Source organism: Ictalurus punctatus, chromosome 7 (assembly GCF_001660625.3).
Source record: "Ictalurus punctatus breed USDA103 chromosome 7, Coco_2.0, whole genome shotgun sequence".
Lineage (NCBI taxonomy): Eukaryota > Metazoa > Chordata > Actinopteri > Siluriformes > Ictaluridae > Ictalurus > Ictalurus punctatus.
In genome coordinates, this window is record NC_030422.2 from 21,474,796 (window position 1) to 21,498,846 (window position 24,051).

Genomic DNA, 24,051 nt, shown 5'->3' on the forward strand with positions numbered 1-24,051 from the left:
GGTCAATTTATAATGCGAAGGGTTCAAATCTCAGTCTTAATTTTTTAGGGGGTACCTAGATAGGTATAGTGTGCAGGCAGAACATTTCAGTTTTGAGACTTCTCTTATTTTTTTGTATGGAGGTGAGAGTGCAATTTTTTAAAATTCCCATAACTTTTGGGTTGATTATCACTGCTGGGGGACCAGATACAAACAGCTATAAAAATTTGTGAGTTTGAGGTTGGAGGTAAACTCTGCAGGACAGTAGACCTCAAGGGCCAGATTTGAAGACCTAGCCTGGTCTACCATGTAGATACAGGTCTACGGTTTGTAAGCATGAATAGAGTTTTATCCACATATGGAAGTACAGTGTTCAGTTGGGTGTTTTACAATTGAACAGTGTCATAAACAGAACTGTGGTGTTGCTTCTCCTGCAATAAAAGCAGAAAGTGACTACAGCTCAGAAGTCATTTACTGCTTTTATGACAGGAGAAACAACACCACAGTGATGTACCAAGGTATCTGTACCTTGTAATGTGTTCTATGGAGATCAGTCTTTGTTCTAAGGAGCTAGGACCATACTGAACCTAGACACTTGAGGCTTCCGTAAACAGCAAAATTTATTGTGTGCCATGACACGAAGATGGGTGTCATAATTAAACCAAGTAAAAAAAAAATTAGTATTGGTGGTTTTGCAATGCCAATATATAGATATAATCACTCAAATAAATTTAGGAAATGAAAAATGCTCAAGCAACCTGCACTGGACCACTGGAGATGAAATGACCCTAAAAGATTCACAAGATTTGAATGGCCAGAGAAACAACTAACTATAAATAAAATTAATAAAATAAAATACTAGTTCTGATTGTTCTAGTTTAATGCTATCATGTGCTGTATTTTTGCCAGAAAACAACCAGAAGATATTTTGATATTACTTTGAAGCCAAAGTTGAAGGTCAATAGGTCAAGCTGGTTCAACGGAATCACCAGTTAAACCAGCAATAAGACCAATATTTCCCAGCTTAAACAAGCAACATACAAGTATTTTTCCAACAGAAACTATCATCCAGGTATACTTAATTGTAATGAGGTAATTAACTCTTTATGGTAGAAAGATGTTTATTTATAATGTATTTATATTTACAGCATTTGGCAGATGTCCTTATACAGAGCGATGTACAGAAGTGCTTTCTAGTTTCCATCTAAATAAAAAAATCCTCATGCTAGGCTTAAATATACCATCAAGCTATATCCCTAAAACCTACAATTCAACTTTTAAATTGCCCTGTGTGCCACATTGTTGGCACCCATGAACAAATTAGTGCTCCCCTACTAACTAAATCCCATTACTACAGTTGATCCACTAGGTGGGACAGAGAAACTCTTGCCTTTTGAGAGGCTGCAGATCTAGGGTTTACGGCAACTGTCCAACATATACACTATTGAGTCACCAATAATCTCTCTACCATCGCTACACAAATCTCCCCACACCATCCAAACAAATCAATCTGCTATGGTTTCACTTCAACAAGACCAAGCTAAGAATTACATCCTGCAAGACATCTGGAGGACACACACACACGACAGAATCTGTACTGATCCATCTCTGCTCGTACAGCAGGGTGTTAACTTTCATCATGCACACACCACCTGCTTAGAGTAGGCTACCCATTTTGTCTCCCTCCACTTGTGCCTTTGATCTGTAATCCTGACTCTGGGGCAGAAAACTCTCCTGCTCCCAAAATTCCCAAAACACCAGACAGAGGAAAAAAGTCTTCTGGTGTCATATATGCACAGAAACGCGGTCCAACCATCGACATGGTAACAATGAATGTCAGATTAAAGTATGCGTCAATAAATCAGCAGTTCTATGGTTTCTATGATTAACTACAAGCATGCAGGAGGGAATGGGAATGAAAAAAAAAAGACCAAAGCTTCCATTAACTTGGCTTTATCTTGCTACAGGCTCTTGTAAGCTCAGGAAAAGAGATCAAATGGCAGTAGATAGAGAAAACAGAGTTTAGCTCATGAAATCAAACCTGATTATTGTAGAATAGAGGAACAGTGATAGACACAAATGGCCCCCAGACGTGGTGACCATGTGCTAGCTTTCAATTCAGTATAACCTTGTAGCCATTTCCCCAACACAATAAAATCACAAAAATCAACATTGTGCAGAGATATAGTGAAATTGGCAGGCACCTTGGTCTTCATCTTTATGCTTAACATTCATTTCTGTCACGTTCCTGAATTGTATTTACTAAGCAGCTGCTGTGGTAAAAGTAGAGACCTTGATTTGCCCCCATTTTTTTTTCTAGACTTGATATTTTTGGACCTATTAACTGTTAATGTACTGGTTAAATTGAACACTGTGTTTGTAGAGTAGGAAATTGTGAACTACAGATGGCCTTGCTTTTTTACTGGAGTTTATGTGGGGCTTGTGGAGGGGGCCAGGGGATGGGTGGGGGTTTTGTTGCTATGGAGGCAGTACATTCATATGAACGGTATTCATGCTTGGGATCAAGTGGATTGACCCCCTTGCTCTCGGGTTAACAGAAGCCGCTTGTGTATCTGGTTCCCTGGGCGTTAGCCCAGTGTGTCTGTGGATGAAGAAGGGAGAGTGGCTGTCTGAGTATAAGTGTATGTTTTCGAAACACTGTGGGAAAGATGTCAGAGTATGTTGAGGTTTAACTTTTGGTGTCAGTATTCAGTGAGAGAGAGAGAGAGAGAGAGAGAGAGAGGCGAGAGAGAGAGAGAGAGAGAGAGAGAGAGTGAGAGAGAGAGAGACAGAGAGACAGAGAGAGCGCAAGTTACTTCTAGGCAGTAAACATAGAGCCCAGAACATGGTGTTTATCCCACACACGTCCTCCCTGTGTGTGTGAGTAAGTAGGTGTCAATAATGAGGCATGTTCATCTGTCTGTAGCAACACACTCTAGCTTGTTCAAACACAGAAAACAGAGCATTGAAAGACCACACTTGATGATAGTCAAGTATATGTTTGGGGGCTCAGTTGGTGCAAAGTATGTGTTATCCGATACACACAGTTGGCATGTAGACAAAATACCGAACATGTTGGTGTAAAAGCATGCATGTGTGTGAATAATACTTGAACAGACATTTTTGTGCAGTGCCAGGAGCAAAGAGCTTTAAGTATATGCAGCAAAGAAAACTTCATCATAGGCAGAGTGAAGACAGGTGCTGCCTGGACAAATACATAGGGTCTTTTTCTTAAATGAAACACCCACCGTGATGTACATATTAATCTTTATAATTAACACAAACATGGCATCCAAGATGTATTTTGTGGCTTTTTTGTGGCTTTGTGGTCCTGGTGGGATTTAGCTCTCGCTTAACGTCTACCTAAATAGAGTGTTGCAGCAGTGCTGGCTGCCAAGCTACCACTGCTGGGCCCTTAACCCTCATCTGCTCAGTTGTATAAATGAGATAAATGTAGGCCGCTCTGGATAAGGGCGTCCGCCAAATGCCATAAATATAAAGGTAAATGTAAATATGTAAAAATGTGTCATGTAGCTGCATTGCATTCTGGAACTTTGAGTCCAACATTCGCAGTCTCCACTACTTCCACACTGATATGACATTGAATGTCAATGGAAAATGGGGACTAAGTAAAGAAGCTCTTGCGCTATTGTTTTTAGGAGCTAACAGCATTAATCTGACTTATAATACTGACTAATCACTTATATTTGCGATCATTTAAATATTTTCACCTAGTAAAATCATTGTAACTAGGTTGGCATATCATTATAACTGCACTCAAATCTTTCAATACAAACATATTTCATTTATATCTCATAGAAACATATTCAATGTGCTTTAGACTGTATTTTTTCACTCTCCTCTGTACCATTGCTCGATTTATACTGTAGTATGAGCTACAACAATTTAATGCAAATTTAATTAAGACATTACATGGAAAGAATACCAAACATAAATAGATGAAACATACAGCATGTGTACATGCGTATTTGCATCTTTTATTGTGACGTAGTGTTTTACATATGTTCAAAGAAAAAGATTCTGTCACATTGTGCACTCTTATGGATTAATAACAGCTTGTAATCCAAAAATCTTTCATACTGAATAGTGGCTAATTCGCATGATAGAGATATAATCATGCCACATAGAAAGGTTCTGGGTGAAATGTTCCTTTGAATATATCTTGATGAATATGTTCGTTGTAAATGCCAAGTCATGCAGAACTGCATGTTATCTTAGTGATTTTTACCAAGGACCTATGAATTTTGTTGTTTTTCTCAAACTGACATAGAGGCTTTGGGGATTTCATGAACTCTATAGTGAACCATTTTGAAATGCCTCTAATGCCTCCCCACCAAAAAGACAAGCCTGAAATGCAAAAATAACTTTTAAGATTTTATATTTCATGATTCATTTACAATTTATGTCCATTTTTTTCCCATCATGTTCCCTCACAAATTTCAATTTACAAGATTATTTATTTTAACAAGACAAGAATAGCTTCTGTGAGATCAGTTAGAAGGAAAAAAAAACCCTCCTTGGGCATTTCTTTCTCATAATTTATTTCCTAATGCTTTTTTATGTCTCAGCTCACCTAAATAACAGTGCCAATCTTGTCAGATAACGATGCCACCATTGTCTTCAGATAATTCCTGTGAATCAAGATTGAGGTCTGGTGATTTTGCAAGCCAAGCAAAGCATCTCAGTGTTCCAACTGGCTTGTCGAATAAGTCACATACACGTTTGGCCCTGTGTGTGACTATCACCGTACATTTTGGCGTGTCAGTCTTGAGTTCTTCTTGGACATTAAGGACAAAATGCAACCTCAGAGTCGGGCTAACAACTGACAATCTGGTTTTATGCTAAATTACATGTTATGTATCAACATGTACAGTAAGTCACTTCTAATGAATGTGCATGTGATTAATTTATATGTCCCTTTAGCTTGCTAACATTACAAGTAACAGTAGGCTACTCATAGGCAGACAGCTTTTATTAACATACAGGTGTATTAAGGACTTACACACTGCTTATATTAAGTGTATACATTTATTTGGGGATAGCTACAATAAATAATGTTTAATCAGAATTGAAACATTCTGGCACATTCACCCACTATAGTGCATACCAGCTGAATTATTTAACTGGAGAGATTTCACAGTTAATAAGACATGAAAAAGGCAGAAATGTTTTAAAATTTGCTGTTTATACTTTAGTAAATCGGCAAATCAAATCTCTTTCACACGACAGATATTGTAATCAAGGCTTTAAGAACACCTCTCCTTCCCACTGACTATCGGACTCCTCTTAACATCTAAGTAGTCCCTTTAGTTCCCCACACTTCCTACTTTACTTCTTTTAGTTCCCCAATGCTTCCTATTTTTGACTCAGACCCTGATGCACACACATAAAGCTACTTTAATCTATGTTTTAGTTTGTGCTGTCATTATTATTCATTAAAAATAAAAAATAAAAAGACTGGCCTGCCAGATGCGGCTGATTTTGGGGCTCCAGTAAGACACAAGATATCTCTTGAGGCAACAAAGCAAACACAATAAACATTCTTACAAGTTTGAATTTGATACTGGGTAATATGTAATAAAACACTGCAGGGTGGTGTGATGTAGTTACCATTCCAAAGTTGATTATTTTCCTATAACAGCACACCCTGAAGTGTTTTATTCCTTTTATATCAGAGCAATTTCCCAACAATTACATTTTCAATTAATTAAAGAACATATATTTTTATCAGTATTGTTACATTTGATGTTGTGGAACGTCTGAAAAACAAGTCAATTTCTGTTAGCACTTACTTTATAGCAGCTATAAACAGTCTCTCATCAGCCTCTCTTTTTTCTCTCTCCTGAATAAGACAAAATAAGACAAAAAGACAAGACACACACACACACACACACACACACACACACACACACACACACACACACACACACACAGAGCTTATCATGTTAGCAAGAACCCAGAAAGCACAGAGTTCTCTGTACTGAAGATTCTCCCATGGTGGAAAACAGCACTAACACTGGAGACTCTTTCAATTAATGTTAAATTAACTCTCCTTACTGAAAGCTGCACCATATCATTAATTATAGATTTGTCTTTGTTAAAGAACATAACTTTTTTTAAATGCATTTTTACTAGGTCTAGATTATGTGAAGCATCTGCCATACAAGTCCCTGTGTTGTGAAACGATAATGTTTTGGGATAAGTACATTTATATAAACCTGTGACTTGAATGAAAGATGGCACTATTGTCAGAGCTGCTGTTATAGAAAATTAATCAACACCTTCTGATAAAACATGTTCAAGAATTCAACAGCTCTTTGGTATAAAATCAAATATCACACCAAATTCTTTCAGTCTAACATATGCTTTAAAACACTGACAAATGTCAACCCTAGTTCTATATGAATTAACCAAGTATCACTATATTTATGCTAAACTAAACCTGTGTATTAAAGAGTCTTCCAGCTTTTAGGATTGGGGTAGTAATGGTCTTTCTAGTAGAGAGCCAAAGTGACAACATGACATTTCTTTGAGCAAGGTATAGCTAACTCAATCATAGTTATTTAACGTGCACTTTCTGTTTCTGTTGAGCTTTGTTCTTTCTGTCCATGTGTAACAGAAAGCACTGGTGATGATGTAGGCAAACTTGTTGTGTGGAGCTGCTGAGGCTCATTAGATGGGCTAGGTAGTGCAGGAGCATCAGATGGAGGATGCTGTGTTTCCTTCAAAAAAATCTGGGTATCTTCATTCTTGAATTTGTCTTTGTCATGACCAAGCTGTCTTTGTATGTCCTGTGTATCTGTGCTATCTTCATGTGTGTTCGGAGCATTGCTGTGTGAGTGTGTGTGGGCAGTGTCTTCAGACTTTGCAGACAGTCGATGGTGAATATGCAGCCTTTCGGGCTGGATTTTCTCAAGATGTGGTGGGATGTATTCCTCGTGTGTGTGCAGGAAGGAGTGTGTCCGGGTTGTGGAGTTTGTGTGTGGAAGGCATTTGCCTCTATTGTCCTGGCCACGAAATCCCCTTAGTTTGGGATTCCAGTGTTCTCGCCACTGTAGGGCCATGGTGGACCGATCAGCAACTAGTCGCCTCTCTCCTGGGGCCCAGCCCCTCCTACTTTCCTCTGCACCAATCAAGAGGAAGGTCCTGCCCACTTGGAGGGTGGGGCAACTGCAGCTGACATCACGATCAGGAACCCAGAGGGTCTGGAGACCTCTTTTAATTTGAGACAATCCAACACGGAAAACAGACTGCACCCACACGGAGAACTGCCACCAGGGACCAGAGCGCTCCTTAGCCTTAACCTGAACCTTTAGCACTGAGAGAGAGAGAGAGAGAGAGAGAGAGAGAGAGAGAGAGAGAGAGAGAGAGAGAGAGTTCCATTGACATTGATACTTAAGAAAAGTATCTTGTTTTTCATTAATTTCATGTTTTATTCCTCAACCATGGACTCTTACCATAGTCTTTGAGGCAGAATGTCTCTAAATTCATTTTGACTTTGGCTTGAGAAGGCTGGCAATAAGAGAGGCACTCTTCAGCTGACAGAAGTGGATGAAAGACAGAAAGATGGAGTGAAAGATTCATACAGAAGAAGACACACTCAGTCCACAAGGTGGCAGCAGTTAATAATGAATAAGACTTTTAATTAAAGACCTAGAAACAGAACAAACTAAATATATTTCACAAAACTTCTATATCCATATGATCCTTAAGCAATTCAAATATAAACAAAATATAGCTCACCTATGCTATATTGGGACTGGTAAACTGGGGTTGGTGGAGCAGCTTCTGGGATGCCTGGTGACAGAGAGAGAGGCTCATTATAGCAAGCACTGACAAGTTTATTTGTGTGCCTTTGATTTAGTCTTTGAGCTTTTTTGCACCTCGTCTGTGAGTGTGAGCTCTCTAATCCCAGTGGTGGCTCATTAGTACATACTGATCATGCATCTTCATGTGTCTGTGTCTTTGCACAGATGCCAGAATGAGGATGTGTGTATGCTGTTCTCTCTGTGTACTTCTCTCTATCTCTTGTGTTCCCTCACAATCTCACACACACATTGATACACTTTAGTCATAAAAGGCCTGCAACTCTGGGCCAACCATATATTATCACTGAGACTTGTCCTTTTGCCCATAGCTCTGACACAACTGGGACAGTGACACCTTATCCCTCACCTCGGCCCCCATACTGTAACCTCTGCTAGTTGCTCGTTCATGTCATGGGCTAAATTCACTACACAGGATGTGTATGCAGTCAGTTCAGATATGTAGGTACTATATAATTAATTTACTGATGACCCTTGCACTAGCAGTGGCCTTACACCAATGAGGTTTTGCATCCTTGTAAAAAAAAAATAAACAAAAAAAACAACAAAAAACTGCACATATTGATTTGTGCCATAAATGTTCTGCACGCTTAAGGACAACTACTGGCATGCAAGATAAAGACCCCCCACAGTGTCACGCTAATAATACAGCTCAGGGCAAAATCCGAGTGCTGAACGATGAGGACATTGCCTGTTAAGTGGCAAATGTTTCATGGGTGTTGGCCTTAACTTAGTTTTTAGCTGTTGCCTAAGAGAATACCTCTGGTTATAAATAACCAAGTCGGACCCTACCCAGTAAAACAACAAACAAGCTTGTCTTTCACTGAGCCCTTACTAGTGAAGAATTATGTGCCTGCCAAGCCAGAAGGGACACTGGCTGCTTGCCTGAGTGTTGCAACAGGTGCCTCCTGTATTTGTCACCTGAGAGGAGATTTAAAAGTGTCGCCACATCCACTGCTCAGCTTTGGCAGAGCAATGCATGCAGATTATCACTCTCTGGGCTAACATCAGCAAGAATGGAGAGTTTGTAAATCCAGCAAAGGCTGACTACCAGGTGGAGAGGAGCTCGGGCGTACTAACAAAGGCCAGAGGAAGTTTAGAGATTTGTCTGGAATCACAGTTAATCACAGGAAACTTGTTGGGATTTCTTTTATATCCCATATCAACAAACGACGGGGTAAGACAGTATACTGTATTGATGTGGTGCCCAATACATGAATTAAACAATTTATCTTAATTAGGCCAAGAGCAGTCAATGTCAACACATATATCGAAGTCATTTGAAAGAAGAGCGTATGCTGGGAACAATCATGGCAGCAATCTACTTGATAAAACTCTATTGTCCCCCTTAAATATGGGCCTATCCAGTGAAAGCTTGGCCCTGTGTTAAAATACAGCATATAGGTTTGGTCCAAGCTTATGTGGCACTTACGAATGCAGGGCCGGAGAGGTGAGTGGCCGTGTTTGAATCCTGGAGCACAGCGGTTACATCTTTGTCCTGTAACTCCCTCCCTGCAGAGACACTGGCCTGTGGACTGATTACACCAGTGGCCCACTGCACCTAGAGGATGGCACTGACATGCTGGAGTAGTGAAGAGGATGAGAGAAAAAGAGAGAGACAGAAAAAAGGTCAGAGTCAAATCATCCGGAATGATTGCAAAACTAAAACATTTGTTCCCTTGGAGATTATGTGACTTTATGTGTAAACAGGCACCGGTGCTAAATTATGAAAGACTGATACGCTCTGACGATATCGGTTCTGCTTTCGGTACTGGAGAAAATTAAGAAAAATTATTTCCTATTTATTATTGGTAAATAAACGTTATCTTACACATTTCATCTCACCAACCATTTCTAATCTTCGATAATATTAAGAAATTTGTCTGCATTTTCAATATTCGCAATCCAGAAGTGAGATCTCTCGTGCGCAGAGGCCGTCTGTCACACGCAACATGAAAGCTCCTGCTTAATACATGGAGTGACGATGGTGGAGAGAACCAAACGTTCAAAAGTGTGGTTGCACTTCATTAGAGTTGATGCTTGTAAGGGGGGGAAACACAAGCAATCTGTCAAAGCATCTTTCAAAAGTGCATTATGTGCAGACAGAGCAATGCAAAGTTTTATACTGCCTAGCTAGCTCGTCTCTGGTTGGCCCATCTATGTCAGGTATGTGTGCTAACAGCCTTTCCAAATAACAATAATAATCCTTGCATAATCAATAATCCTTGCATAATCGAGGTCTCTCGAGGCATCAAAACAACGTTCATCTCCGACATTTAATTAATCCAACATATTTTTGCTCATTAAAAGTCATGTTGGATCAACGTTGTTCACGTCTTTTACAATAAATGTAAAATCACCCTAATTGGTTTACTTACCTTATGTTGAAATGATGTTGATTTCATTCGGGTGAAACGACATGACACATTCAATGTATTCGCTACTTGTTTTTAAAATCCCAAATAAAGAAATAAATCAGTGGGCTATGTAAACATTTAGGCTCTTAAATGCATATCACTTTCAGTTACTTTACAAATAGCCTACATATAAATATTTCAAGTATTTTTTTCTGCAGTATATAAATCTTAAACACTAAAAAAAAAATGCCTTCACACTGGTTTTTATATCACTTATATAAATTATTTATTTATCATTTTTAAAAAAATTACTTATTTATAAACTTATTTTATATATAAAAAAATAAATAAAGCAATGTTAATTCTGTTCTCAATTTGTTTCTTTTTTTTCATAAAAAAAAAAAAAAAAAAAAAAAAAAACAACACAAAGTTCCGATAAGAATACTGTTAACGTACCGGATCGATAAGCAGTACCGGTAATACCGAGTAGTAACACCGTTAAAACCTTAACGATACCCATCCCTATGTGAGAGTCTGCAGTGTGTAAATGTGACCTGCTTTGTGCAATAAGATATTTTTCCACATGTCCACATTTTTCTTCCGTTCCTAAGAAAGGAGTTTATGAGTGAGTCATATAAAAGTGGGAGATTGATAAATCGAAACAATGTAACATAAACCCACCTAAAGGAAGCAGGAATAAAAGTGGCTATAAAAACAGCAGACATAACCAAGCAGCGCTGTCAGCCTGCACTCATTCAAACAAACTGCCTCGCAAAAATGTAAAGTGTTTTCAATAATCAGGCCAGCCTCAAGAGTACAACAGTGTAAATCTACCCAGTTCATCCAATCTGAAAATAAAAAATAAAAAAAATACATGCCTATGCTTTAGATGTTGCATGCAACACTCTGATGAGTTTTCTTGTTAAATTATGAAGTGAACCTATTGGAGCATGATATGTACATGAAGTTTACACACAAAGGCCTCCCACAGTGTGAAGTTATATTAGGACTAAAAGCTCCTATAAGCATGCCATGAACATGAGAGCAAAGGCCAAATGTCAGAGCACATTCCTGCAGTCAAAGTGTAGCCATAACATAGACACTAACTCTCATGCTTCTCTCTCTTACACACACAAGTCTGAACATCAGGTAATGCAATGCCACGATCTGTGCTGGCTAACTGCTCCAGATAGTTCTGTACCTGTATCAGTATTTGAACTTAAACCAAAAGTGGGCATGGAACTGTTTAATGCTCCCAATATTCGCATCTGTATCAGAATTTGGATTTCAGCCTGAAGTGGGCATGGTCTAAACTGTTTAGTGCTCCAATTATTCATATCTGTATCTGTATTTGTATCTGTCAGACTTAAGCCTGAAGTGGGCTGGGGTTTGTTTCCTTTTTAAAAAAAATTGTGATCTGGACATTTTATAATCTTGACCGTGAAGTTGTTCTTTTTGTTTGTACCTGCCTGTGCTATTTTTAGTTAAATAGTAAATGGTCTGCACTTTTATAGCGCTTTTATCCATAGCACTTTAAACTGTGTCTCATTCACACACACACCAATGGTAGCAGAGCTGCCATGCAAGGCACTAACTGGCCATCGGGAGCAACTTGGGGTTCACTGTCTTACCCAAGGACACTTCGGTACGTGGAGTCATGTGGGCTGGGAATCGAACCGCCAACCCTACGGTTAGTGGACAACCCGCTCCACTACCTGAGCCACAGCCAACCCCTAGTTGGTTTTATTTCCCAGAATATAGGACTAAACCCTGACCAGGCAGTCAGTAAGATGACTAAATGCATCTGTGTAAATGCATCGTTGTAAACGCATTGTTTATTTTCATGTTAATGAATCTGGTTTTCCGCATCCATGAGCTTCATACATATCTGACTGCTCGCCTGCATGAAAGTCTAATCTCAGCCAAGATGCCATGTGAACATTTCTTTAAAAAAAAAAAAAACAGAAAACAAAACCGAATAGTGCACCTCCTATTCACATCTGTATTTGTATCTGTGTAGATCATGCTAACTCTTAATTCCAAATAATGTAATTGTATTCTGTTACATGCATAGATTATATGATGATCATTTAACCATAGTATAGCTTTGTATAGGTATACACACACACACACACACACACACACACACACACACACACTGACGTTGGCAGGCCTTGCGATGGTTGAGGGTCTTGCTGTGGTCACGGGTGTATCCATTCTGACACAACTGACAGTGGCGTCCAGTTGTGTGGTGCCTGCACTTCAAACACACTCCTCCACTGACCCGGCCAGATTGCTGGAAAACTGTCATACTGAACCTGCACTTATTGGAGTGGCCATTACACTGACATGCTGAGAGTGAGACAGAGAGAGAGCGAGAGAGAGAGAGAGAGAGAGAGAGAGAGAGGAGGGTAATGAGTTACTGATATAGCTTATTAGTGGATTTTCAAGTTAAAGAGCAGTAAACCAATATCAACGAGATCATGGTAGACAAAGACATAGACACACACAGCAATCATAACTCACGGACGCACGGGTGTGGCTGGGTGGGTGTGGCTCGTTGCCAAGGGCGATCATAAAAAAACGGCTCACAGACATCACAGTCTGGTCCAGCTGTGTGATGTTCACATTGACATAATGCATGACCGTTATCATCACGGCGACATCGAGACGCATGGCCATTACATTTGCACCTGCCACCCACCTGGACATCAGAGAGAGCAAGAGGAAGTGTGGGTGGGGTCGAGAGAGAAGATGGTGAGAGGTGATGGACAACCTTATTTCTTAATCTGGTACGAGACCTTTCACGTCTTGCATTGTTCCTCCGCTTCCTCAACTCATTTCTCTTAGAGTTTTGCCCCTGACTTTCTATCATCCAATCACACACACCATCCTGGCATGGCTTCCACCGAGGTGTGTCTTTCTTTTGGCCCCGTCCTTTGCCTCTGCCTTCTTGAGTCTCTGTCTGTTTGCGGGTTACATTGTGGCCAGTTTCTTGTGAGGAACTCTTATTGCGGTTTCTTCTTGATGGTTTTGCTAGTTTTTCCTCTTTCCTGTGTCTCCTCATTTCAGTACTTTTAATCCATGCATTCTCTGATCTTTGCTTTTCACTTTGAGTCATTTCATCAAATGACCTCACAGGCCATTTCAGAACCCCACTCACTTCATCTGGCTTCTTGTCTTGCTTGACTGATTTACCCTTTGATTGATGAAACACTATCCTGATATCAGTGGCAGTCACCCAGTCCTGGAGACCAGGACTGTATTCAAAATCAGAGGAGGAAGGACGTCCATCCAGAGTGGAAAAAGCCAAAACAACTCCACCACGGTGTTTCTGCAAAGGCCTTGGATCTGAGCACAGAGACTCAGTCTCCTGATGTCTACTAAGAGCGACAGACTGAGCAGGTAGACCGAATCTCCCCATGCAGTCGCTGGAGTAGAACTGCAAGGGACGCCAGCTGCGTCCGTAGTCCATTGACTTTAGGATAGAAATGGAGAAGGGATCAGTGGGCTCCACCTGCTGGCAGAATTGTAAGCTGATGTATGTGACCTCAAAGCGTCTGCCTAGGGGAACAGTAAAGGTCCAATCCCCAGTGACTGAACCTTCTGAGGCTTTCCAGCAGGTCAGATTATGGGGATTATGGAGGTCAGTCAGGGTGCTGATGTTTCTCTCTGTCCCTTGATGCAGGTCTTCAGCCCGTACAGGCACACCGTAGGCAGCGTTAATAAAATCGGACAGGCAGTGGCGTGCACGCCCATCCAGGTGGTAGCAGGGGTCATGAGGTGAGCTCCAGCGAAGGGGGGATTGAGAAAGGGAGGGGGAGAGAAATGAGTGAGGGAAGAAACTGAGAAAGAGGGAAAAGAGAAAAGAAAGGGCTAGGGAGGAAGGGGAGTGATACTGGAGCATGATGTCATCAGGCCTGCAACAGAGAAGGCAACAGAAGAAAGAAGGGATTTCTTTAACAAAGACGAAGTCAGATTATAATAGGAAAGGATTATAATGGATTTATTTGACAGAAGAATAAAACCATAAGAGTGAGAGCATTACGACATCCATTTTCTCCACCTGCACCATCTGTGCCCCAATTGAAAACATCCCTATTCATGGCACAAAATGGAAGTCGACCATTTTACAGGAAACGCTAACCAACCAATCAGTGGTCGGTGTGTCAGTGGGGGGCGTCTCTCATTTCCTTCTGCATCGTGGGTTCTAGTTTGATGCAGCCTTATATCTGACTCAACATTTCAGGAAAAAGATCCCATGAAAAAGGAATGAGGGCGAGTGAATGTGTGAGGCATGAAGGCAGTTTCTGTGAGAAATGTCAAAAAGCACAAGGAGCAGCTGTCTTACGAGCACAACCCCTGAGCAATACATCAAATTTATAGTCACTTTCCCATTCCGAATCCAAACCTGGGGGTACAGAAAGTAAGGGATGTAGAAAACAGTGAATGCTTGAGCGGGGAAGTAAGAAATTGGCTGAGTTTGAATAGTTTACAGAAATGGGAGCTGTAAAAAGATAGCAAGAAAGAAAGAGGGTGCAAAAGGGTAAATAACAGAGACAATTCTAAAAGTAGTAAATATAAGAGACACTTATGAACACAGGATACAGAGGCAATGAAATGGCCTGGCATTTGTTTAACATTCTAGGTCCAGAACATGAACTTGTGAATTAGTATAATATACTGATATCAAAAATCCTAAATTACTCTGTCTAAGATGAATTTTGGAAAGAATACAGTCGACATATTTTGGTGTCCTTTTCTCAAGATGTTGTGGTTATATTACCATGCCTTATTAAAATGTTTTGCAATGCCTGTCAATGAGGAAATGGTAACAGGCAAAGACAACACGGAACTTGGACAGCTGGCTTCGGGGAGCAAGGGACAAAGAGGGGAAATGGAGATTAAATGAGAAAACTGAGTGGCAGATTTAGTGACTCAATGTGAAAAAGCATGTAAGACTTACTGCACCACCTCTTAAAGCAGAACATGGTGCAGTTATCGTCTCTGTGCAAATGAGTCTCTGTATCCTACTTAACTCTGAAATCCCTGGTTTTTATTTCGTTAAGAACTTACCACCTGCAGTATAACATACAATGAAGCCAATTTTCCCATAATATACTAGTTTGAGACCAAACCACTACTCAACTGGTTGTTTTACACTTAACAGTACAGCCTTGATCAATTTTTTATCAATTTTGATGAACACACACATCAAATAGTAAACATTTAATAGGATTACTGCAGTATGTTCTTTTTCTGTTCTTTTTCTGCATGGTTCACTTCTTTGTACACTGCTTTAAACTTTTTATGCGACTGCTTATAAAACAGTAAGCTTATGAAATATATTTTAAAAATTCAGAATAATACAAACTGAGATCATTTTAACATTATAGGTTAACCTGCGTAGGGTAGGCACATGTAATATATAGCAGACACCAACCGATATTGTGGATGTTGTATTTAATATTTTAAGAACAGACTTCTTAGAAATTCCATAGAGATTTACCCACTGCTTTTCAAATACTAGGAATTCTCAATATAATTTTTAATTATTTATTATTTTAAAAGAAAATATGTATATACAACTTTCTCAGACATTTTAGAATCATGTGCAATTTTTTTTTAAATGTGTACTTTATACATTTTTTTTCCTCAAGAAATTATTTCAAATATTTGTTGTGTGGTATTATTATTATTATTTAAAAACTGAGAGAGTCCTGGATCTCCCCGTTTTTATTTAAAAAAAAAACTTGATACTGTAATACTTGCTTTTGTGAAATTCCCAGATTTGTTGTTGTCTTTGAACTCCTGGCAAAGGTTTATATATTATCTATGTTTGGCTGTAAATATCCCAGTGCAATTTTATTTTCTCAAGCAAAAATAGCTAATCACAAAGACGTAGTTGTAACATTCAAAGAAGTAGTTAGAAAATAAGATATTATTGATATATATGCCTATCATTTTAATTTTATAATAATTTTATTATATAAGATAGGAAGAAAATAAGTCATTTGATTCCTCATTTTTGGAACATTTTTGAATACACTGCCACAAAGTTATGTTAAAACGAAGGGCTTTTGATTTCTCTCTTCGCTTTCTTTCCTTATCAGCTGCTCCTATCGTTCTTGGACTATTCCTAAATGGTGTTAATGTCCTAACAAGCGTGTGACACTGACAGCAGAGTCAGCAGGCCTGTGTAAACGGGCTCAGTAGGAGAGAGAGAGAGAGAGAGAGAGAGAGAGAGAGAGTGTGCGACATCTGTATGGTTGCCAGATGTTTGACCTTATTTAGGGAAATCAGCAATCAAAAACAATGTCAAAATCAACGCAAAAATAAAAGTCACCATAAAAAAGGGTTACAGTTCTAACAGTACCCTGTCAGACTCAATTATTCAAATGATTACAGATTAGTTATAACTCAGACAGAAACCTTTAAAGCAGGGGTATTAAACTAAAACTTAAAAAGGTCCAGCTTCATGAAAAGTCCAGATCAACTAACATGTCTATAGAGCCTAAATAACAATTTTAAAAATGACGAAAGTCTATTAAAGCCCTCTCCTTTCTGAGCTAACGCATCTAGACTCTGGTCGAATGAACCACCTTCAGCTAAATAATTTGTATATGTGCATGTTTTTGTATAAACAGCAACAGAGACCTCTACAGAAGGCGATATGTTAATATTATGTTTTGAAAATTAAAATTACTGCTGAAGCATTAAACCAATATAATTTTTGTTCAACATTACTATCTTAATACAAACTATTTGATGATGAAGATGGTGAAATGTTGTTGTTGTTTATCCTGAAATTATATTAAAACGTCTGTACACAAAGTGTGTGTGTGTACGTGTGTGTGTATATATATACATATATATACACACACACACACACACACACACACACACACACACACACTGTGCAATTGTGTTAACAAAACTATGTTAAACCTCTCGATCTGGCAACAGTGTCCATCGTCCATCTGCATGTGTCGTGCTGAGACCTGGCCGGAGGGAAACACGCGAGACCGCTGTCCCAAACTCATCGGCCTTTAATTGACCGTCTGATTAATTGACTAGGCCTATCGGATATCTAAGTGGCGTCTCTGTTTCTGCAGCCTTGTGAGTAGGACAGAAAGTGAGCACTAACTGAAAATGTCAGCTATTCACGGCTTGAGGTACACAGCTGACATAATGCGCGGGTGTACAGTAGGCTATGTGTGGAGGGCATGATTGTGTATATTGTCCCTGTACTCGGATCTATTAAATTGTTGATTGATTAATGAAATACTGTTTATTAGTCTCAGTGGACTCGATGGATTAGTAGTGCTCTAACAGTGTGAGTGTGGACTTTCATTGCACTCCCTGAAGGCCACATACACACTGTTTTAGTATGGTCTCGCCTGATGGCCATTCCAGCAGTGCGGATGTGGTTTCAACAATTTATCCTTCACTTTCCATAAATTCACACTCTGTGCGAGACGGGAGAAAGATACTTGAGACACTTCGAAGCTGACTTTGAAGCTGAGAGGGGCTTCTTCTGTAGCCGGAGAGCCACGAAGTGTCATCACGACGTCAAGGAGAAATTAGCCAAAATGGTTTTGTTTCTCTTCAGACATACAGAAAAGTCATATGTCGGCCACACAAGTTAAGCCTAAAATTAGCCCCATAAAGCAGGCATGTTTGTTTATCGTGTTACAAACTATGGTTTGGATTGTTTTAGTTTTAGAGTTCATTTTCATTAACGTTGAACTGATTTCGAATTGCATTTAAAGCTTATTAAGAGTTTAAAAATCACCTTGGATGTTTTTTTTCTTTCTTTTTCTACCCAGCCTTTAATTTGACTATAGGCCTATGAACCCATAAACCAGCACATGCTATCTGAAGGAGAAAAAAAAGATTAATTTAATGCTACAATACATTATATTTTATTTATTTGTGTAAACATAAACATTATTTTTCTTTTCTTTTCTTTTTCTTTTATAAGCTTAGCCTATACCCTGATACAAAAGCACGTTTTCGCCAGAGGCTTACAGGCATAACTTCAAGAGTTTAAAGACCACTTTATAGAATAGTTAAAGATGGTTACATAGTTCTAGACCACTAACGAGCTCCATTCAGGCCCACATATGCTATTTTATTCATTTACGAGATTGAGGTCTTGCACAAGTCCCTCTCCTGCCCAATCTTCCTGAAATCGATTTTACATACATTTTGGCTGAACTTGAACAGACCTGGATACCTGTCAGTTTCCGTGCTCTCTGCAGGTCTTCCCATGCTAAATGGGAGCTCATGCTGTCTGACAGATTGCTGAGATTTGGCGCTGTTGTCCAGCTTTAACATAACTCGTCATGGAGCCACTGAGCTGATCCGCAGTGCTGGCAGCAGGGCGCAGGGACAGAGAGGGAGTTGCAACACAGTCCTGCAAGCTCCAAATTGGATGATGGATTGGAAAAACACTTTGGTACTAAGACATCACTGCATGTTTAATATTTTCTCTTTTTTTAAACAGAAAAATACATACAAGAATAATTGACATATTTCAGTCCCATTACACCTATTTAGTGAGCAAAACAGAAGTTCAGCTGAGTGAATTTTTATTTATTTATTTATTTATTTATTTATTATTTTGTGCAGACTTTATAGGAGCAAAAGAAAAAGATAACCAGGTCAATTTAACCATGCAGCATGACATTTACTTTGAGTTAGGTTTCACGTGTGTTCCGTGATTATCACAAATAACATAAAATACCCAAATATATGGTCAGATATTATTGGGTAATAACAAACAAACAAACAAACAAAAACAACACCGAGCTATTGGTATATCTCTTTGGACATCTGCAGCCCCATTTTGTAATGCGATATAATATTGTCTAATAAATGATATGCTCACCTGCTTTGAGCAGATTTTATGAATACTCTCCGTTATACTGTAGCATTGGCCTTCGATTCGTCCTGACATTTCTGTTCCTAATTTGCCCATCTTTACCCATTCTCTTGATATATCTGTTAAAACTTTACCAGATGTCCTACATAGTTTTCTTACAATCTGATCTGGAGCGCGTTGAACTTTCCAAACAATGTTTTCCCCCTCCCTCTGTTTTCTATGTTTTGGATTATTGTTTTGGATTACAGACTGCACCCACATTTTAATTTCTGGATTCCTGGAAGTCTTTGTACACATATTGCATAACATGCGTGCATTTTTACATTTTTGCATCTGTTCACCCATAAACCCATCGGGCATGCAGACGTTTGCAGTCGTTTGTACATTTCTATATGCCCCCCCTGAGAGAATTCACAGAGCCTAACGTTTTAATGTGGCTGAATATACAGGCCAAATGATCCAAATTAACATCTCATTAAAAAAAAAAAAAAATCTCTTTAAAGTTTTAAAGATGAGGGGGGAAACATGTCGTTATTTGACGACTGGTAAACTGAGGAAGGCCACCGCACATGGCAGTCCCTACATAGAAATATAGCCTATGTAAAAGAGAGAACGCCTTCTATAATTAAACATATGAATAACCACACATTGCTGCCAACACCTTTGATCGTTTTAGTTGTCCTCGGAAAGTTTAAACTCGAGAGGACTTCGGGGTCCGAGTACAGTGGCCACTTTGTGCATCAGGTGCATTAATCTAATTTTAGAGAACTGACAGGCCTCAGAAAATGGATTATTGCCGCTCGTATCTTTAGCTGGAGGCTTCCGTCTATCATACAGACACACACGTCGCTTGTGGCCTCAGCAGTTCCTAATAAATGGTACAATGGTTTGCATTAACGGCGCTGATACTGTTTGAATAGCAACCACACTGAACCGCAAACCGAAGTTTTTCCTCTTATTAGGAGGGTGAAAAATGTCGATTGTAATTAAGTCCCCTTTTCAACACTTCTCATATCAGCCAAAACCTCATAGAGGATCCAGATTTGCTTCATGTTCTTAATAGGCAAGTCCAGACATGAGACTCATAAATCTACAACCTGCAAATAGATGCTCGTGCTGTCTCACAAGTCCTAATTCAGACAAACCCTTAACCTTCATCTGCTGTAGGCACATATATTATTCTCAATCCGCATATGCCATCGATATACTGAGTTATACTGTTCATAAGTTTAACCAAACAAAGGCCTGGTTCAAGTTTGAAGGAGAAACCATATGGAAGAGAGAGAGAGAGAGAGAGAGAGAGAGAGAGAGAGAGAGAGAGAGAGAGAGAGGATCACACACTCTCCCACGCTAGATTAGGCGCCCTGGCATTGAAATTTGCTTGGGAGTTTTCGCTCCACTGTCACTGCTGAAAAACTGAAAAACAGATGCACGAGAAATCGCCCTAGAGCTTCCTTCATAAATGCCAAGCACAACATTTCCACAGTGAAATCAGGCCGAGATGTCAGACCTGCACATCGGTTCCACCTCATTTACGCTTAAAGGCACATGTGCTAGTTACGATCTTGAATGTTAATAACACTCAGAACAGGGTCCTGTGGACATTTTTCCAAAAAGCATCATTAACTGTGGAATCACACCCATCCGCAAAAGCTCATCCGACTAATAGCTAGAACATCATCAATAAAACCCGTCAAAACCATGTCTTCAGACACTTACAGCAATTTCTTTTCTTTTCTTTTTTTTTTTTAACCGTTGATATTGCTCTGGGATTTGAATTAACTGTAACTCTGCTCAATCATTATAATGATCATTTAATGAAAAACTCAGCTTTATGGCTATATAATCACAACCAGTCGGATGTATCAGGTGACCCGACATGTGTCGTTGTGGAAAAGTGAGCCAGAGGAAGGCAAACGGAAATTGCGCTTTTTAATAAGAACATCAGCCTCTCGCAGCTGGCCACCTACACAGGCCATAGGTCGCCAAAGACTTCTTTTTGTCTTGTGTGTATGTGTGTGTGTGTTTTGTTTTTTTGTTTTTTTATCCCATAGTTTTAAAGTGAGACCAGTTAATCACAGTTAATCAGATTATATAAACAATCTCCACATGGTGTCCAAACCAAACATCATTAATCTGATGTAACAGGAATTATTTGAGGTTAGTTATTTCCTGACAAGAAACTCTAAATAGTTTCAAACAACTCTTTCATAATTAGGGCACTAAATCAAGCTAAGAATATAACTATAGCTTACTGATGAAGAAAGCATCGAAATAACCTTCATGCTAGTTTGCAAATAGGTATTTAATTATCTCGTGTGCTTCCTATTTTGAGATTAGGGAAAACGAATTTGCCAGGTCTAAAATGAAACAAATGAACATTAAAATGACGGCTTCACCCTGCACATGTGTCTCAGAGTGCTTCATTTAACCAAAAATAATCGGTGCCACATTTAACTAATTTGCCCGTTACGCATAAATAAATACATGGGCTATAGAGCAAAATTAAGCGAAACCATCAAAACCTTCAGATGTGTGTACACAACAATTAGGCCTAATCCTTTTAACATAGCCTACAGAATAATTCATCACATTTTAATTTTATTAATCACAACTCAATCACTATGAATTATATTTAATTAATACAAATTATAAGCCTGCGTTTTGCTTTGTTGATTTCACAATACGCGAATAGTAAAAAATAATATTTGAGAGGCTTTGTTGCTTCGATTTTTTGTCAACAACAACAACAACAACAACAATAATAAGCAGTATGGTTATTATTATGATTATTGTTGTTGTTTGTTATTGTTTTGTTGTTGTATTGTTTACTTTAAAATCAATCGCAATGAAAACGACACAGACATTTGAAAGACATTTAATTTTCTAAGTAGGTTAATAAGATTATATTAATATCCGAGGTTTATATTGAATCCGAGGATTCTTCAATAATTCAGAGCAGTATCACCTGATTTCCACGTCCATATACTTCGTTAGAAAGTGTTTGATATATATATCTAATATATTAATATTAATATATATTAATAATATTTGATTATATATATATATATATATATATATATATATATATATATATATATATATATATATATATATATATATATATATATATATATCATCCAGCCTGTGTATCCACCTTGCTATGTCTAAGTCTTTGTCAGAGTTAGATTCACTTCAGGGAGACACTTCAGCTCCACTGCTGCTTCACCACCAATCAACTGGTCAATGCTCGCTCCTGCACTTCTATATTTAAAGTCTCTACTCTGCTATAATGCTATAAGCCCATAACCGGCCATGAAGCAGCTACAGCAGTTGTTAGTGATTAAAAAAGGAATAAGAAAAACAGTGAAAATAGTGACTCCTACCATGTGCCGCGCTGCTGGTTCGCCTGCGTCTCATAGGGTCTTTGATCAATAGTGCCACAGCAAGCAACGCGCGCGGCGAACCCATTACTGTCGATGTGACGTCACACACACACACACACACACACACACACCCTTTGCTAATGCTTGTGTAGTTGCAGGCGCGCGTTTTAAACAGGTGGACGCGAAAAGCGCGCAATTTTAGCCACCAGTTTCGACAGAGAATAATTTGCGCTTTACCCGAAGCTATTTCACGGACAAGTGTGTAAGATAATTTTAAGGACGGCACAACGGCATGATTTTGAAGCGACAGGCGCGTGGTCATTAATTCTGGTGTCAGTTAAACGCACAACTGACTGAAAGAACACTTGAGGAAACAGTGCAATCCTTGGAGTTAGCTGACATGATTGAAGCTCATACACTAGAGAGAGAGAGAGAGAGAGGGAGAGAGAGAGAGAGAAACAAATGAACTGAGAGAAGAGAGATGAAGCCACTTTCCCAGAGCAGTCTCATAAAGCTGATTGATGACTTCCCTTGAGGACTGTTTCCCAGGTGTGTGTGTGTGTGTGTGTGTGAGTGTGTGAGAGAGAGAGAGAGAGAGAGAGAGAGAGAGAGAGAGAGAGCAGTGCAGTTTAGACTTTGATATCCTTGGACAGTAGACAAGTATAATAACTGTGCTAAATTGGCAGACTGATTGTGCATCACATGAAGCTGTTACTAAGCTTGAGCTAGGTTCCAGGCAGAGCTTCAAGCCATAGTGTGCAGGGTGTGTGGAAATAAGGTGCACTGTGTGATGGAGGAGAAGAGCAGGAGAAAGTCCAGACATTGAGGCTGACAGAGAAAGTCTGGAGCACCATGAAAGCACAAGTGAAGATGAAAGCTACTGTGGTCACTATGATACTAAACACCAGATATTTAAGCCAAGCGTCGCGACTTTCTTGGAGCTGGTCTGTGAGCCGAACATATTAAGAGCAGTGTAGTAAGAAAAGCTTTGTGATCACAAAACTGGTTCTCCTATCCAGCACAATTTGCCTCCAAAATACCTTGTGCGTAATTTTAACAGTGAGTGGTCCAAACAAATCTCATGAAAAAATTCCAAGTTGCTTTATTTCATTTCATAAGATAATTCTAACACCATCCCAACACTCACTTACTCTTTTTTTTTGTTATAAATCTCATTATCACCTTTTGTGATGCTCATTTTTCAATCCCATTTTGTTTTTAAATTTATTCATGCCCTAACAAGGTGCAGCTATAGAACAAGCAATGCAATGAGAGCCTCATTTTTCTTTACGGCAAATGACAACGTGAATCTGTAGCGGGCAGCTGCTGATTGGAGTGGCATTGTGAAGCATGTTAGTATTAATTACATGGATACGTTCTCACAACATTCGAGCCCAGCCAGTGAAAGTATGCAACATGTGAAGGGAAATTCCACAGTATTGATATCAAAACAAATCCATGCCTAGACAAAGAAAACATTATCTAAGAGCAATTACCTTGGCATTCAGTCCTAACTCCAATTTAACGTTATCCAAAAGACCGTACAGATACACAGGGTGCCTATAGGAGAGGATCTCAGTATAGGAAGAATGGAG

General features: G+C 39.1%; 1 protein-coding gene across 1 annotated transcript; it reads right to left on the minus strand.

Annotated features, from left to right (window-relative positions):
- Positions 1-3,957: 3,957 nt before the first annotated feature.
- On the minus strand, positions 3,958-22,839 carry ntn5 (netrin 5). The gene is made up of 7 exons (XM_017472286.3): positions 22,457-22,839; positions 12,710-14,103; positions 12,347-12,535; positions 9,259-9,408; positions 7,744-7,797; positions 7,458-7,538; positions 3,958-7,318 (listed from the first exon to the last, which is right to left on the minus strand). The coding sequence occupies exons 2-7, from the start codon at positions 14,088-14,090 to the stop codon at positions 6,564-6,566; spliced, it is 2,610 nt and encodes an 869-aa protein (XP_017327775.1). The 5' UTR covers positions 14,091-14,103; positions 22,457-22,839; the 3' UTR covers positions 3,958-6,563.
- Between the last annotated feature and the right edge of the window lie 1,212 nt (positions 22,840-24,051).

Bases quoted from the DNA above. Each gene is read 5' to 3' on its own strand.
- ntn5 (XM_017472286.3), bottom strand. From the start codon at position 14,090: ATGCTCCAGTATCACTCCCCTTCCTCCCTAGCCCTTTCTTTTCTCTTT. The intron at 7,539-7,743 runs GTGAGCTATATT...CACTTCTGTCAG, and splicing joins CCAGTCCCAATATAGCATAG to CTGAAGAGTGCCTCTCTTAT. The intron at 7,319-7,457 runs GTAAGAGTCCAT...TCTCTCTCTCAG, and splicing joins ATTCTGCCTCAAAGACTATG to TGCTAAAGGTTCAGGTTAAG.